This window comes from Mangifera indica, unplaced genomic scaffold (genome assembly GCF_011075055.1).
Source record: "Mangifera indica cultivar Alphonso unplaced genomic scaffold, CATAS_Mindica_2.1 Un_0039, whole genome shotgun sequence".
In the NCBI taxonomy this organism is placed as follows: Eukaryota; Viridiplantae; Streptophyta; class Magnoliopsida; order Sapindales; family Anacardiaceae; genus Mangifera; species Mangifera indica.
This window is the reverse complement of record NW_025401131.1, coordinates 92,330-108,655: the sequence shown is the minus strand read 5'-3', so window position 1 is coordinate 108,655 and position 16,326 is coordinate 92,330. Positions and strand designations below refer to the sequence as shown.

Genomic DNA, 16,326 nt, shown 5'->3' with positions numbered 1-16,326 from the left:
CTTATAACCATTAACCATTACCACAAATGTCCCACAAAAGAACTTCATCCTCATCCTCCTCACCTCCTCATCCTTGGGAATTTGCCCACATGGCATTAAAAGAAGAAGTTAAAGGAGAACTTAAGGCCATTAAGGACCAAATGAATCAAATGATACAAATGATGAGAGACTTGACCCTCATTCAAAGTAGGGCACCCTTATCACAGCCCCAAACTTCAACACAAAGCCAAATACCCCCTCCTCCACCTCACCCAACCCAACTACATCAACCAAGAAGACATATTAGACCTTCCCCTCCTCCTCCTAGACATCATAGGGAGGAATTGATGCTTCATGATTATTCAAGTGAGGAAGAACAAGAGAGGCCACCTAGGAGAGAAAAGGATGATGATAGGGGTTTAAGAATTGAAATTCTGGAATTCAAAGGGAGCATGAGTCCGGATGATTTTGTTGATTGGTTACATGCCATAGAGAGAGTTTTTGAATATAAGGGCTATTCGGATGAGAAGAAATGTAAACTTGCCATCTTGAAATTCAAGGATTATGCATCCTTGTGGTGGGAAAATCTTAAGAAGCAAAGGGAAAGGGATGGTAAAGAGAGAGTGAGATCTTGGGAGAAACTAAAGAAGCTTATGAAGAGAAGATTCCTTCCGGACAACCATAAACAAGATCTTTACCTCAAGCTACACACCCTTAAGCAAGGAAGTGATGGAGTAGAGCATTACATAAGGGAGTTTGAGAAGCTATTAATGAGAAGTGAGCTGCCGGAAGTGAAAGAGCAAACCATTGCAAGATTCATTGGTGGTTTAAACCAAGACATTGCTCATATGGTAGAATTGCAACCATATTGCACATTTGAAGATGTTTGTAAGTTAGCTATTAAGGTGGAGAAGCAAAAGAAGGCCATGAAGTCTACGGTTGCCAAGCCATTCACCAAGGGGACTTCATTCTACAAAAGCCCTCCTTTCCACAAGGGAACCACCTTTCAAAAGGGTTCCCCATCCAACTATAAGGCTGCCGAAATCACTTCCAAGGAGAAAGGAAAAGAAAAGGTGGTAGAACCTAGCAAGAACAAACCAATTATGGGAAGACTTGATCTATCCAATAAAAAGTGCTTCAAATGTCAAGGCTATGGACACTTCCAAGCCGAATGCCCAAATAGAAGAACTTTGTCATTGATGGAGATTCAAGCTATTAAAGAGTCTCTTCAAGAAGATGAAGAAAATGTAGATTATGGCCATGAAGATGGAGCTGTCGAAGAAGAAGAAGAGGAGGTCATGCAAAGGGCTGATGAAGGAGAGATGTTAGTGATTAGAAGAGCATTGCATTCCAAGTCCTTCCCACATGAGGAACAAAGGCTCCAAATTTTCCAATCAAGATGCACCATTGGAGGCAAGGTGTGTTCTTTGATTATAGATAGTGGAAGTTGTGCAAATGTGGCTTCATCTACATTAGTGGAGAAACTTGGATTATCTACCATACCTCATCCTCAACCATATAAGCTCCAATGGTTGAGCAATGGGACCAGCCTCCAAGTAGCCAAACAAGTACTTGTTTCCTTTTCCATTGGCAAGCATTACCAAGATGAGATTGTGTGTGATATAGTTCCCATGGATGCATGTCATTTGTTGCTAGGGAGACCTTGGCAATTTGATCGAGAAGTAACTAATAATGGTAAAAAGAACACTTATTCCTTCAAATTCAAGGGGAAGACCATTACTTTGCTACCTCTTAGTCCCTAAGAAGCTAACAAGGCTATCAAAGGGAAAGAAGCTAAAAGGGAGAGTATGTATATGAATGGGCAGCAAGTAGAAAGGGCTCTTTTGAGTTTGCAACCTATCTTTGCATTACTTATACTTGAAGGGGAGCTCAAACATGAGAAGAAAGAAGCTCATCCCTTAGTTCAATCTCTCTTGGCTGAATTTGAAGATGTGTTCCCACTAGAGCTTCCATCCGGCCTCCCTCCTATAAGAGGCATTGAGCATCAAATTGACTTGGTTCCGGGTGCAACATTGCCTAATAAGCCAGCCTATAGATGCAATCCCATGGAGACTAAAGAGTTGCAAAGGCAAGTGGAAGAATTGATTGAAAAAGGCTTTGTAAAGCCTAGCATGAGTTCATGTTCCGTTCCAGCCCTACTTGTTCCTAAGAAAGATGGTTCATATAGGATGTGTGTGGATAGTAGAGCCATTAACAATATAACCATCAAGTATAGGTATCCCATCCCTAGACTTGATGACATGCTTGATGAGTTACATGGTGCTTGTGTCTTCTCCAAAATTGATCTAAGGAGTGGCTACCATCAAATAAGGATGAAAGAAGGGGATGAATGGAAGACAACCTTCAAGACTAAGGGAGGCTTATATGAATGGTTGGTTATGCCCTTTGGCCTTTCAAATGCTCCAAGCACTTTCATGAGGCTTATGAATGAGGTACTCAAACCTTACATTGGTGCATTTGTTGTTGTTTATTTTGATGACATATTAGTATATAGCAAAACTCTTGATGATCATGTCTTGCATTTGAGAAGTGTTTTTGATGTGTTGAGGAAGAATAAGTTATATGCAAAAGAAGAGAAGTGTGAATTCTTGGTAGACCAAGTTGTGTTCCTTGGATATGTAGTTTTTAAGGATGGCATTCAAGTAGATCAATCTAAGGTAGATGCCATTAAAACTTGGCCCCAACCAAAGACTCTCACTGAAGTAAGGAGCTTCCACGGCCTTGCTTCTTTTTATAGGCGTTTTGTGCCTAATTTTAGCACTCTCATGGCTCCCATCACTGAATGTATGAAGAAAAATGGGTTTGAATGGTCCACAGCAGCCTCCAAAGCATTTGAAGAGGTTAAAAAGAAGTTATGTGAAGCCCCCATACTTGCTCTACCTGATTTTGATAAGGTATTTGAAGTGGAATGTGATGCAAGTGGAGTTGGCATTGGGGCAGTCCTAACTCAAGCCAAAAGACCCATTGCTTACTTTAGTGAGAAGCTGAATGAGTCCAAGAGAAGATACTCCACCTATGACAAAGAATTCTATGCAATTGTTAGAGCCCTTGATCATTGGAGTCATTACCTAAGGCCTAAACAATTTGTGCTTCATTCCGATCACCAAGCCTTGAAGTTTCTTAGTAGCCAACATAAGATAAGTTCAAGGCATGCTAAATGGGTGGAATTCCTCCAATCTTTCTCCTTTGTTTCAGCATATAAACAAGGTTCTTCCAATGTAGTTGCGAATGCTCTTTCAAGGAGGCATTACTTGTTATCCATTCTTGATGCAAGAGTTCTAGGTTTCCAGCTTATGAGACAATATTACAATGAAGATGATAAGCTTTGGGAGATCATGAAGAAGTGTTCTAGAGGGGCATATGAAGACTATTCTGTCCATGATGGTTTTCTTTTCAAATGAGCTAAATTATGCATCCCTAAGAGCTCTTTTAGGGAACTTCTCATTAGGGAGACACATGGTGGTGGATTGGCATGTCATTTTGGCATAAATAAGACCTTAGACATGCTTAAGGAGCATTTCTATTGGCCTAAGATGGTGAGTGACGTCCAAGCCATTATTGCAAGGTGTGGCACATGTCAAAGGTCCAAGTCTCATTTCAAACCTGGTCCTTACGTGCCTTTACCTATTCCGGAGCAGCCATGGAAGGATCTTAGCATGGATTTTATTGTGGCTCTTCCAAGAACTCAAAGGGGAAAGGATGCTATAATGGTGGTAGTAGATAGATTCTCTAAAATGGCCCACTTCATCCCTTGTTCCAAGACTGAAGATGCTAGCAAGGTGGCTAAATTATTCTTCAAGGAAGTGGTGAAGCTACATGGAATTCCAAGAACCATAGTTTTGGATAGAGACACCAAGTTCTTGAGCCACTTTTGGAGGACATTATGGAGCAAAATGGGAACCAAGCTCATGTTTAGCACCTCTCACCACCCTCAAACCGATGGTCAAACCGAAGTAACTAATAGGACTTTGGGAACAATCTTGAGGACTTTGGTTAACAAGCACTTAAGGGATTGGGACTTGAAGATTGCTCAAGCTGAATTTTCCTACAGTAGGAGTCCAAGTGCAACAACCGGACACTCTCCATTTGAGGTAGTCTATGGCCTTAATCCCTTAACTCCTTTGGATCTAACTTCCTTACCTCTTGATGTGCAAGTTCACAAGGATGCCAAGGAGAAAGCTGCTGCCATGAAGAAGCTCCATGAAACCATCAAATTTCAAATCATGAAGGCCAATGAAGCTCATAAGAGGAAGATCAACAAGCATAAGAAGCCATCCATTTTCAAACCGGGTGACTTGGTTTGGGTGCATTTGAGAAAAGAGAGATTTCCAAGCAAAAGGAGGAGTAAGCTAGCTCCAAGGGCTGATGGACCATTTGAAGTGCTTGAGAGGGTAAATGACAATGCATACAAGGTGAATCTTCCGGATGAAATGGGAGGAGTCTCGGCCACCTTCAACATTGGAGATCTTTCACCATACATGGAGGATAGCCACCTTGAGGACTTGAGGGCAAGTCCTTCCCAACCCGGGGGGGATGATGTATTTTCGGCTACCTCTCCAACCCTAGCTTCCAATTCTCTATCAAGTCTCCATTTGGCTCAAGCCACCATTGAGAATGAAGAATTAGCTCCATGCAAGCCCAAAGATTCATTGCTTTTTCCACATTGGCCCAACTTTACTTTTGGGTGCAATTTCATTACTTGCATCCAAGGCCTTAATGAAATGGAAACTTAAATGAGTCCAAGAAGCCAACTCCAAGCCCACTTGAAGCCCAAGATGCCATGAAGCCCATTTAGTTGGATTGCAACTAAATGGGAAGCAAGTAACTTTAGTTGGTGGACATAGTTCCACCTTTTAGGGAAAAGTTGTCCCTTTTTGTTGTTTTCTTGAATTAATATAGTATGGCCTTAGTATTGAATGAATGGTTAAGCTTAAATGAAGGGAAAAGCTTCCATGTCAAAATTAATGCTCCATTTTGCAGCCACTTGCTCTTGTATATATGAAAGTGGATTTTCATTTGTAAGCTAGACTTCTTTGCTAATGAAAAATTTAAGTAAAGCTTTGTAGCTTTTCTTTAGTTGCTCTTTCCTTTATCCAATTCATCTTGGAGGAAGAATTAGTGGTGGAAGACCCCAAGGTTGGTGGAAATTTCCTTTATGCCTTGGTTAACTTTCTTGTTACCCCTTGAAATCCAAAGTGTGAATGTGTGTTATATGCCCGGGTACTGTTCACAGTATGTAATTTTGCCATTTTCAGATTTTGCCATCCAACTTTGAAACTAGTTTTGAATGCCTTGTTGATTGAGTTGTGATTGCTATCATATATCATTAGAAAGCTCTTTGAATGCCCTTTCCAATGAACCATAATTTGTATGTTTTGGAAGTCATTTGATTGGTCAAATTGGAAGACAAAATGCTGCTATGCCATATGAACAATAAATTCCAGATTTTCAGTTTGTGACTTGTTGCATTGCCTTGATGGATATGCACCAGTTCTACACCAAGGCTGAGCCTTCTACAAAAAGATAAAAGCAAGGAAAACATGGTAGAAGTAAGCAAGAAGAAGCCTAAACTAGGGAATATAAGCCTTACTAACAAGAAGTGCTTTAAGTGTCATGGTTATGGACATTTCCAAGCCAATTGTCCACATAAAAGAGCTTTAACATTTAGGAAGAAGAAAAAGAGGAAAATGAAGCCCTTATCCATGAATCAATTGAATCCAATGATGAAAAAGAAGAAGTTATTCATGGGGTTGATAAAGGAGAAATGATGCGAACCTTGACGATTTGACATAAGACCCAACACTCAACAAGATATTTTCCCAGGATTGAATCGGTTTCGTCATGTAATTAACCTTGACCCAAATCGATATGGAATCGAACGAACCTTGGTATTGAGAATGGTGAACGCCACAAGACAAACTAGATAAGTTCAAAGATTGTAAACTTAATAGTAAGCAATCTATTTGTGAAAAATCAGCCAAAAAAGTTTTTCATTCATCATGAAATGTTTTGTTTTTATAGTATAATGTCAACTTAATCCTAAACTACCCATGACCCAATGGACTTCCAAACTTCCCAAGCCCATTACCTAAGTAACTACCCAAAGCACTAATTAAATTAAAAGAAAAGATGTCACTTGGGCTCAGTAAAGTCTAGCCCAATCACAAACAAGCTCAAAATCATAAAACTGAAAACCCTAAATTTGGGTAAACAAAAAACTATGAAATACGGACTGAAATGACGTTATTTTGGTCTCCAAGTTGGGTGCAACCAACAAAGCTAGTTGTGGTTATAGAGCTCGAAACAAGCTTCGCATTGATATATTACAGACCCCGTAACTCCTCCCGAATCAAAAGTTATGGCCATTCAAATTTTGCTCGCATATAAGCTTAGGCTTGAATCAAGTTGATCTCTCTGTTGGCTCCTTCAAGCATCCAATCGTCCTTGAGTGAGCTGATCTTAGTCTCCAAGCCCTCCACGAGTCCAACTAAAGCTTGTTGCATCTTTTTAGCTCTACTTCTCGTAATTGGCCCAATCGGAATATGTAGCGGATCTCCTTGATGGCTCGATGCGTCTATGATGCCTCTATCATCCCCTCCCTCTTGAAAAGGATTTGTCCTCAAATCTGCATCATCAAAAGGAGATAAGTCAGAAACATTAAAAGTAGCACTTATATTATACTCACCTAGAAGATCCAATCTATAAGCATTATCATTTATCCGCTTGAGAACTTGAAATGGACCATCGCCTCTTGGATGCAACTTAGATCTGCGTTAGGATGGAAACCGTTCCTTCCGCATGTGCACCCAAACCCAATCACTAGGTTGGAAGACCACCTTGTGCCTTCCTTTGTTAGCTTGTTTGACATATTGCTCAGTCCTCCTCTCAATATTTTGTCTAACTTTCTCATGAAGCTGTCGAACTAACTCTGCCTTCCTTTTGTTGTCTAAATTGGTATGTTTCTCAACAGGCAAAGGTAACAAGTCCAAAGGTGTAAGTGGATTAAAACCATAAACAACTTCAAAAGGTGAATAACCAGTAGCTGTATGCACCACCCTATTATATGCAAATTCTACATGTGGCAAGCTATCCTCCCAAGTTCTCAAATTCTTTTCTAATACATCACACAATAACTGAGATAAAGTTCTATTAACTACCTATGTTTGCCCATCTGTCTGTGGGTGACAAGTTGTAGAAAATAGTAGTTTAGTACCTAACTTACCCCACAATACCTTCCAGAAATAACTTAAAAACTTCACATCACGATCAAATACAATGCTTCTTGGAACTCCATGCAAACGCACGATCTCCCTGAAAAACAAATCAGCAATGTAAGTTGCATCATCAATTTTATGACATGGAATAAAGTGTGCCATTTTTGAAAACCTATCAACTACGACAAAAATCGAATCACTACCCTTCCTAGACCTAGGTAATCCTAAAACAAAGTCCACAGAAATATCCTCCCAAGGTACAGTAGGAATTGGTAAAGGTGTATATAAACCATGGGGTAACACTCTAGACTTGGCCTGTTTACACTTAATACAACGAGTACAAACACGCTCTACATCTCGTTTCATATGTGGCAAAAAAAAATGCTCTTATAGTACGTCTAACGTCTTAGCTATACCAAAATGACCCATTAATCCACCCCCATGTGCTTCCCTCACAAGCAATTCATATAAGGAACTCATAGGCACACATAATCTGTTTTCATGAAATAAATAACCATCATGCCTATAAAATTTACTAAATGTAGTCTTCTCACAAGCTTCATAAATACTGGAAAAGTCAAAATCATTCACATACAAATCCTTTATATACTCCAAACCAAGTAATTTAGTATCTAAAGTCGAGATTAGAGTATACCTGCGAGATAACACATCTGCCACAACATTTTCCTTACCTTGTTTGTAATGAATGACATAAGAAAAAGATTCAATGTATTCAACCCACCTTGCATGTCTCTTGTTCAACTTACCTTGTCCCTTTAAATGTTTTAAGGACTCATGATCTATCCTGATGACGAACTCACATGGCCAAAGGTAATGCTGCCACGTCTCCAACGCTATCACCAAAGCGTACAACTCCTTATCATAAGTAGGATACTTCAAAGTGGGTTCGTTGAGCTTCTCACTGAAATACGCTATAGGTCTATTTTCCTGCATCAAAACAATTCCAATACCAATACCTAAAGCATCACACTCAAGCTCAAATGGTTTAGAAAAATCAGGTAGCGCAAGTAAAGGTGCAGAACTTAACTTATCCTTAATTAATGCAAATGCGTGCTCTTGATCCTCACCCCACCTAAATCCTACATTCTTTTTAATAACTTCAGTTAGTGGTGCCGCTAGTATACTAAAGTCTCTTACAAATCTCCTATAAAAACTAGCTAAACGATGGAAACTCCTAACCTCAGTCATAGAAGTAGGTGTTGGCCACTCTCGGATAGCCTTGACCTTCTCCTCATCTACCTTAATTTCGTTAGATGAAACCACAAATCCTAGGAACACAACTTGGTTAGTGCAAAAAGAACATTTCTTAAGATTACCAAATAACCTCTCTTTCCTAAGCACAAGCAAAACATCATGCACATGTCCTATATGCTCATCTAGACTACGACTATAAATGAGAATATCATCAAAATAAACAACTACAAACTTGCCAATAAATGCACATAAGACATGGTTCATTAATCTCATAAACGTACTAGGCGCATTAGTAAGCCCAAATGGCATTACCAACCATTCATATAGTCCATGCTTGGTTTTAAAAGCAGTTTTCCATTCATCGCCCTCTTTCATCCTAATCTGATGATACCCACTTTTTAAATCAATTTTTGAAAAGATACAAGATCCATGCAACTTATCAAGCATATCATCTAAACTAGGTATAGGATAGTGATATTTTACAGTGATTTTGTTGACGGCTCAACAATCAATGCACATTCTCCATGTCCCATCCTTCTTAGGTACTAGAATCACTGGTACGACACATAGACTCATGCTCTCTCTCATGTATCCCTTCTTCATCAACTCCTCCACTTGCCTTCGAAGCTCCTTTGTCTCCTCGGGATTACTTCTATAGGCTGGTCAGTTGGGTATTGCTGCTCTAGGTATGAAGTTGATCTGGTGCTTAATCCCACGAATTGGAGGTAGTCCATAAGGAATCTCCTCAGGGAATACGTCTTCAAACTCTTGCAAAAGAGAAATAAACACACTAGGAAGAGAATTGTCAACATTAGTGAAAAATATAAAACTTTCCTTGTAAACTAATCATAATGGATATTGTTTAGTCACAAGGGCAGTCTACACATCACTCATCTTCCCATAAAAACTCCCTTTTTTTCACTCTTTGTTTTCTCTCTTGTTTTTTCTCTCATGGCCGAATTGCTCATCTTCATTCACATTTTCTCTCTTTTTGTTTTCACTCTCACTTTCTTTTCTCTCTTCTTTCATATTTTTTCTCCTCACTTGATCCTCAAAAACTTGCTTTGGTGACAATGGTACAAGTGTGGTAAGTTTATGGCTCATCATGAAAGAGTATCTATTCTTAAATCCGTCATGTGTCACCTTTCTATCATATTGCCATGGTCTCCCTAACAAGATGTGTCTAGCATGCATGGGTACTACATCACATAACACCTCATCTTGATACCTACCCACAGACAAAGCCACCACTACTTGTTTGTTCACCCTATTTCTCCACAGTCATTCAACCATTGAAGCTTATAAGGTCTAGGGTGTTTGATTATGGTTAAACTAAGTTTTTCTACAAGTTCGGTACTGGCTTCATTCGTGCAACTACCCCCATTTATAATTAAAGTACACACCTTACCCTTCACATGACATCTAGTATGGAAAATATTATCTCTTTGCTCGTCATTTTCTTCCTTATAGTGTAAACTCAAAGCTCTCCTAGACACTAATACCTTACCCTCTACTACATACTCCAACTCTACATCACTAGCATCCTCTATTGGTGGCATAGACTCATCACTAAACTCTTCCTCTGTCTCATATTCACCATCCTCTCTCAACACCATGGTTCTTTTGTTAGGACATTGGGAAGCTTGTGACCCCTACCCAAACACTTAAAACATTTTATCTCACTGTTCTTCTTCAATGGTTCGGGTTTAATACTAGACTTTTCTCATCTAGATTCCTTTCCTTTAGGCTTAGAGTACTCAGTTTTTGGCTTAAAAGGTGGCCTATCATCTCTCTTTGACACACTCGGTTTTCCAAGACTAGAATAGGAAACTACATCCCTTTTACCCTTACACTGTAATTGTCTTTCTACCTTCATCACCATATGTACCAAATCCTCTAGCTCTACATAGTGTTGGAGCTCTACAACATTTGCTATTTCCTTATTCAACCTATTTAAAAACCTAGCCATAGTGGTTTCCCTATCTTCCTCTATATTAGCCTTAATCATGGCTATCTCCATCTCTTTGTGATAGTCCTCCACACTAAGCCCTTGTAACTTCTAAAGTAAATCCCTATGGTAGTGACTAGGAACAAAACGCTGCCTCATTACACTCTTCATATCATCCCAAGTATCTATGGGTCTACCCAATCTCCTATATCTACTTTTCAACAATTGGTCCCACCAAATGCTAGCATAATCAGTGAATTCTACAACAGCCAACTTCACCTTTTTCTCCTCGGAATACCTATGTATATCAAAAACCTGATCTACTTTTCGCTCCCAATCTAAGTAGGCTTCCAGATCGTTTTTACCCTGAAAAGGTGGAATTTTCATCTTAATGCTACTGAGGTTACTATCACTCTGCCTACCCTCTCTACACATACTATTTCTATGACTTTTAAGCTACTTGGCCGAAAATAGGAAAGAAAAATAACTTCTTTAGATCACACAAAATCCCCTCCTGAAAAAAAAATTCAAAGCAATTAAGGGAATAACCAAGGTCTAATCCCCTAATTTAGAACTACCAAAATTTTCAAGGGAAAATTAAATTTTTAGGAACAAATCTAGAACTCAATCTCCCAACTTAGATAATTACAATGCTTCTCCTAAAGATTAAAGGAAACAAGGCAATCCTAATCCAAGATTATTTTCCCCAATTTCAGAATCCCACTTTTTCCCACTGTCTTTTTTTTTTTTGACAATCAAGGCAATTTAAACCAAGGCAATCAAACAATAATTTCCACCAAGAACTACCCTTGCACTTTCGGCAACAACAAAATCTTTCTCAAGAGGTCAAGAATCCCACACAAAGCCAATCCCTAATTCACTCCCCAAAGGATATATATTTTCGGCCTCAACAATATATTTATTTCTTTTTTTTTTCATTTTTTTTCTTTTTTGGATCAATCAAGAAGACAATTAGACACCCACACAACCTAGAATTTGACTATTCCAAGGTTAATCCAAATTCAAGAATTTGATGGAAACAAGGACACTAAAAACACAATCAAGAATTCAAGAATTTGACGGAAACAAGGACACCAAAACACAATAAAAAAATGAAAACAAAATTACCAAGAGAACGAAATCACGACTAATGAAGAAGAGGATTCCTACTCGAAAACACAAGAAAGATAGATATGGAACCTGATTCGGCTCGGCTCTGATACCAATTGATGCGCACCTTGACGATTTGACACAAGACCTAACACTCAAGAAGATATTTCCCAGGATTGAATCGGTTTCGTCACGTAATTAACCTTGGCCCGAATTGATATGGAATCGAATGAACCTTGGTATTGAGAATGGTGAACGCCACAAGACAAGCTTGATAAGTTCAAAGATTGTAAACTCAATAGTAAGCAATCTATTTGTGAAAAATCAGCCAAAAAAGTTTTTCATTCATCATGAAATGTTTTGTTTTTATAGTATAATGCCAACTTAACCCTAAACTACCCATGACCCAATGGACTTCCAAACTTCCCAAGCCCATTACCTATGTAACTACCCAAAGCACTAATTAAATTAAAAGAAAAGATGTCACTTGGGCTCAATAAAGTCTAGCCCAATCACAAACAAGCTCAAAATCATAAAACTAAAGCCCTAAATTTGGGTAAACAAAAAACTATAAAATACGGACTGAAATGACATTATTTGGGCCTCCAAGTTAGGTGCAACCAACAAATCTAGTTGTGGTTATAAAGCTCGAAATGAGCTTCGCATTGATATATTACAGACCCCGTAACTCCTCTCGAATCAAAAGTTATGGCCATTCAAAGTTTGCTCGCGCATAAGCTTGGGCCTGAATCAAGTTGATCTCTCTGTTGGCTCCTTCAAGCATCCAATCGTCCTTGAGTGAGCTGATCTTAGTCTCCAAGCCCTCCACGAGTCCAACTAAAGCTTGTTGCATCTTCTTAGCTTTACTTCTCGTAATTGGCCCAATCGGAATATGTAGCGGATCTCCTTGATGGCTCAATGCGTCTATGATGCCTCTATCAAGAAATGTTGGTGATAAGAAATTTGCATGCCAAGAACCTTCCTAATGAAGAACAAATATTCAATGTTTTCCAGTCAAGGTGCACCATCAATGGGAAGGTATGCTCCTTGATCATTGATAATGGTAAATGTGCAAATGTTGCTTCAACCACATTAGTAAACAAGTTCAAGTTGCCTTCCATACCACATCTTTAACTCTACAAGCTACAATGGTTAAACAATGGGACTCGTCTTTAAGTAAATAGGCAAGTCTTTATTTCATTTTCAATTGGGAAGCATTATAATGATGAGATACTTTGTGATAACGTTCCCATGGATGCATACCATTTATGACTAGGGAGGCCATGGCAATTTGATAGAGAGGAGAAGCATGATGGCAAGAAGAATACTTTTCCTTCTAGATTAAGAATAAAACCATCCTAGTTGAAAAAATACAATAATTTCAAAAGCCAAAAAGACCACTTCTCTCTAAAAATTATGCTCTCCCTTCTCTCTAAAAAAACCTCATTCCCCTCTTCCTCTTCCTTGTAGTTTCCTTTCTTTCATTCTCGGCTGGATTGGTAACCTTCAATTACCATCCTTCAGTCCGGTGACCCTTGGTCACCGGCTCTTCCACCTTTTCCAGTTGTTGCTTAAAGCTCATTTTCTTTATCAATGGCGTTTGTGTTAGAGTCTCAATTTGCTTTTATTGAAGGTGTTATTTCTAGTGTTTTACTCATGTAAGGCATTCCTGATTTCAAACTCTTTCCAGTTCTGATTATCTTGTTTTCAGTTTTCAGTTCTTTCCTTCACTTCTCTATGGTGTCTTCTTTGTTGTGGTGTTGTTGAAGTTTCCTCTCACTTGAAATTCAAATTTGGTGTTGTTTCTAGTGTTTGGCGCTCATCCCTCTTTGGTGCTTGCTACATTCTTCTTTTCTGTGATAGAATCACCTTTCCTTTTTTTGGTAATTCTTCATCTGCTGTGCCTTGGTGTGCACTGCTTTTGCAGGCTGATAGCATAGTTTTAGTAAGTCAAAATTCATCTTTTGTTTCTTTCCTCTCTCTTTCCTTAAACATCCTTATACCATTTTAGTATGTCTTCTTCTGACTTGGAAAAGGCTACTGAAGCTAATCCTCTTGTTGTTGGTTCTTCGGTTTCCGCAGGAGAAGGGGTAAAGAAGTCTCCTTGGACCTCCCTTTTCTCCCCAAAGAAATCATGTACTAAGCTGAAATATTTTAAACCTAATGGTAGAGATGCTAAGGGGCGTGTGTGTGTTGCTCCTCCTCAAGAAATTGTGGAAGAGGGTGCAATAAAATGGAGAACATGTGCGGTAGGCTTTTTTCTTGGCAAAAGACCGCCATTCTTGGCTGTTAAGAGAACTCTAGAGAAAATATGGGCTACTTATGGCCTTACTGAGGTTATGACTTCTGACCAAGGAGCGTTCATTCTTAGATTCCAAGATATAGATGGAGTTTCTAAAGCGGTGGAAAAGGGACAATTAACCATTGGAGGACAGCCTTTTCTTGTTAGGAAATGGACTACAAACCTCCCCATGCTGATTAATGATGTAAAGAAGGTGGCTATTTGGGTTAGAATGTATGGCATTCCTCTTGAGTTTTGGACTCCAAAAGGTCTTAGCTACATAGCTAGTGCTATTGGAACCCCTCTTTATGCGGATTTTATCACTGAAGGAGGGACAAGGCTGGACTTTGCAAGGATATGCATTGAGACCAAAGTGGATGCGGAATGCCTAGATTCCATTTGTTTAACTCTTCCGAATGGTGAAAGCATGGTGATAAATGTAGAGTATAGTTGGAAACCTCTAAAATGCAATGGTTGCCAATGCTTTGGACATTCCACTGCCAACTATCCTTTTGCTTCTAAGGTTGAAGGCAACTCTACATCTCGGAAAGTTCTGAAGGATGAGGTTGGTACGGTAGTGTCTAAGAAACAATATGGGAAAGACAACATGATGCAAGTGGCAAAAGGATATGATAAGAAGGCCAAAGGCAAAAGTGTGGAGATACAATATCCGGGGGTAAACACTCATAAGAGTAATAGATTCTCGATGTTAGCCCCTATTGAGTCCCATGGGCAACACAAATGGAGCATAGTGATGCATGAGGAGGGGAACTTGAAGAAATATGTTGAAGATGTAAATTCAAAAGGAAAGGGCAAGGAGAATACAACCAGCACATCCAAGAATTGTCAAGTCACGACAGTAAATGGAATTGTCTGGTGTGTGATGGAACCTCCATAAGTGGTGTGGAGGATACGAAAAATGAGGACTCTCCAACAATAGTCCCATTTGGTGGTAAGCTAAAGTGGATGAGATGGATCTTTGGAAGAAGGATGTGGACATGAAGAGTATGAACTTGGGGAAGAAATTAGCTAAGCTTAAGAAAGCAAATCCCCCTCCCCTATTATCCAAATGACCAAGGTTGCAAGCTAGAATATTTGGGGCCTTAATGCTCCTATCAAGCAAATAGAGGTAAGACACTTCATTAAGAATAATAACATTGATTTAATGGTTGTGTTGGAAACAAAAGTAGAGAATGATAATTTAATTAGAGTGAATGGTAATATTTGGAAGGAGTGGGAGTATGACAATAATAATGATATACACCCCAATGGGAGAATTTGGGTAGGGTGGAATAAGGACACCATCAGATTAGACATTATAGAGAAGAACCCTCAATTTATTCATGGGGAGGCTTGGTTAGTAAAGGAGAACACTCATATAGCTATAACTATAGTATATGGGTTTAACCAACCGTTGAAAAGGAGAAGCCTTTGGAGGGAAATAGCTAGGTACTCAAATTAGATACAGAGGAAACCGTGGCTAATTATGGGCGATTTCAATGCAATTAGAGGTCTGAATGAGAAACTTGGAGGGGTGTCATGGGGAGATACATATTGCGATGACTTAAATAAGTGTTGTGGAGAGGCTAATATAGATTATCTTCGGTATATGGGAAATCAGCTCACTTGGAGTAATTGTAGTGAAGGGCATAGGAGGATAGCATGCAAGTTGGATAGAGCTCTTGTGAACGAACACTGGAAAGGTGTTTTTGCGGAATCATTAGCCATCTTTCTCAACCCTTCTATCTCTGATCAGTCCCTATGTATTGTGACTTGTGGGGGCTATGAAGAGAGAAGAAAGGTCCCTTTTAAATTCTACAACATGTGGGCAAATCATAAAAGCTTCCTTAGTATTGTGAGGGAGGTTTGGAAAGGGGACATTTAAGGCAGCCCTATGTATAATCTCATCAACAAACTTAAGAGATTAAAGGGTGAGTTAAGGAGGCTAAATAGGGATGGGTTTTGGAGAATTTCAGAGAAGGTGGTAGAAGCAAAAGAAAGGATGGAGGATGTTCAGAATAGGCTCCAAAGCAACCCTCTTAATGAAGACTTAGCAAAGGAAGAAAAGACTTGGTTGGAGACTTACTCAAGACTTTGTGGAGCTGAAGAATCTTTGGCTCGACAAAAAGCAAAGGTTCATTGGCTTCAAGAAGGAGATCAAAATACTAAATATTTCTTCAAATGTATCAAAGCTCGAAGGAGTAGGAATTCCATCAATGGTGTGTGCCTAGATGATGGGACATTTGTGAGTGATATGAGAGATGTTAAGAAGGAATTTGTAAGCTATTTCAAGAAGGTCCTCAACTCCACGGATTCATGCAATTCTTATATTGAGGAAATTCAAAGGCTATTAACTTTCCGAATGGAGAATCAAGAAAAAGAGAACATGATCAAGGATGTGGAGGAGGATGAAATCAAAACCGTTATCTTTGCCATGGACAACAATAAAGCTTCGAGACCAAATGGATATGTGCTTTCTTCTTTAAAGTAGCTTGGGAGATTGTTGGGAGTGATGTGGTTAAAGCTATTAAGCACTTCTTCTCCTCGGGTCATCTCCT

At 39.2% G+C, this 16,326-nt stretch overlaps 1 protein-coding gene and 1 pseudogene across 1 annotated transcript; one reads left to right on the top strand and one right to left on the bottom strand.

Moving 5' to 3' along the window:
- Nucleotides 1–6,389: 6,389 nt before the first annotated feature.
- LOC123206503 lies at nucleotides 6,390–10,812 on the bottom strand (annotated as a pseudogene).
- Nucleotides 10,813–13,499: 2,687 nt separating this feature from the next.
- LOC123206502 lies at nucleotides 13,500–14,666 on the top strand. The gene has a single exon (XM_044623734.1). The coding sequence runs from the start codon at nucleotides 13,500–13,502 to the stop codon at nucleotides 14,664–14,666; it is 1,167 nt and encodes a 388-aa protein (XP_044479669.1).
- The last annotated feature ends 1,660 nt before the right edge of the window (nucleotides 14,667–16,326 follow it).

Excerpts from the sequence above, each read along its gene's own strand:
- LOC123206502 (XM_044623734.1), top strand. The coding sequence starts at position 13,500 with ATGTCTTCTTCTGACTTGGAAAAGGCTACTGAAGCTAATCCTCTTGTT.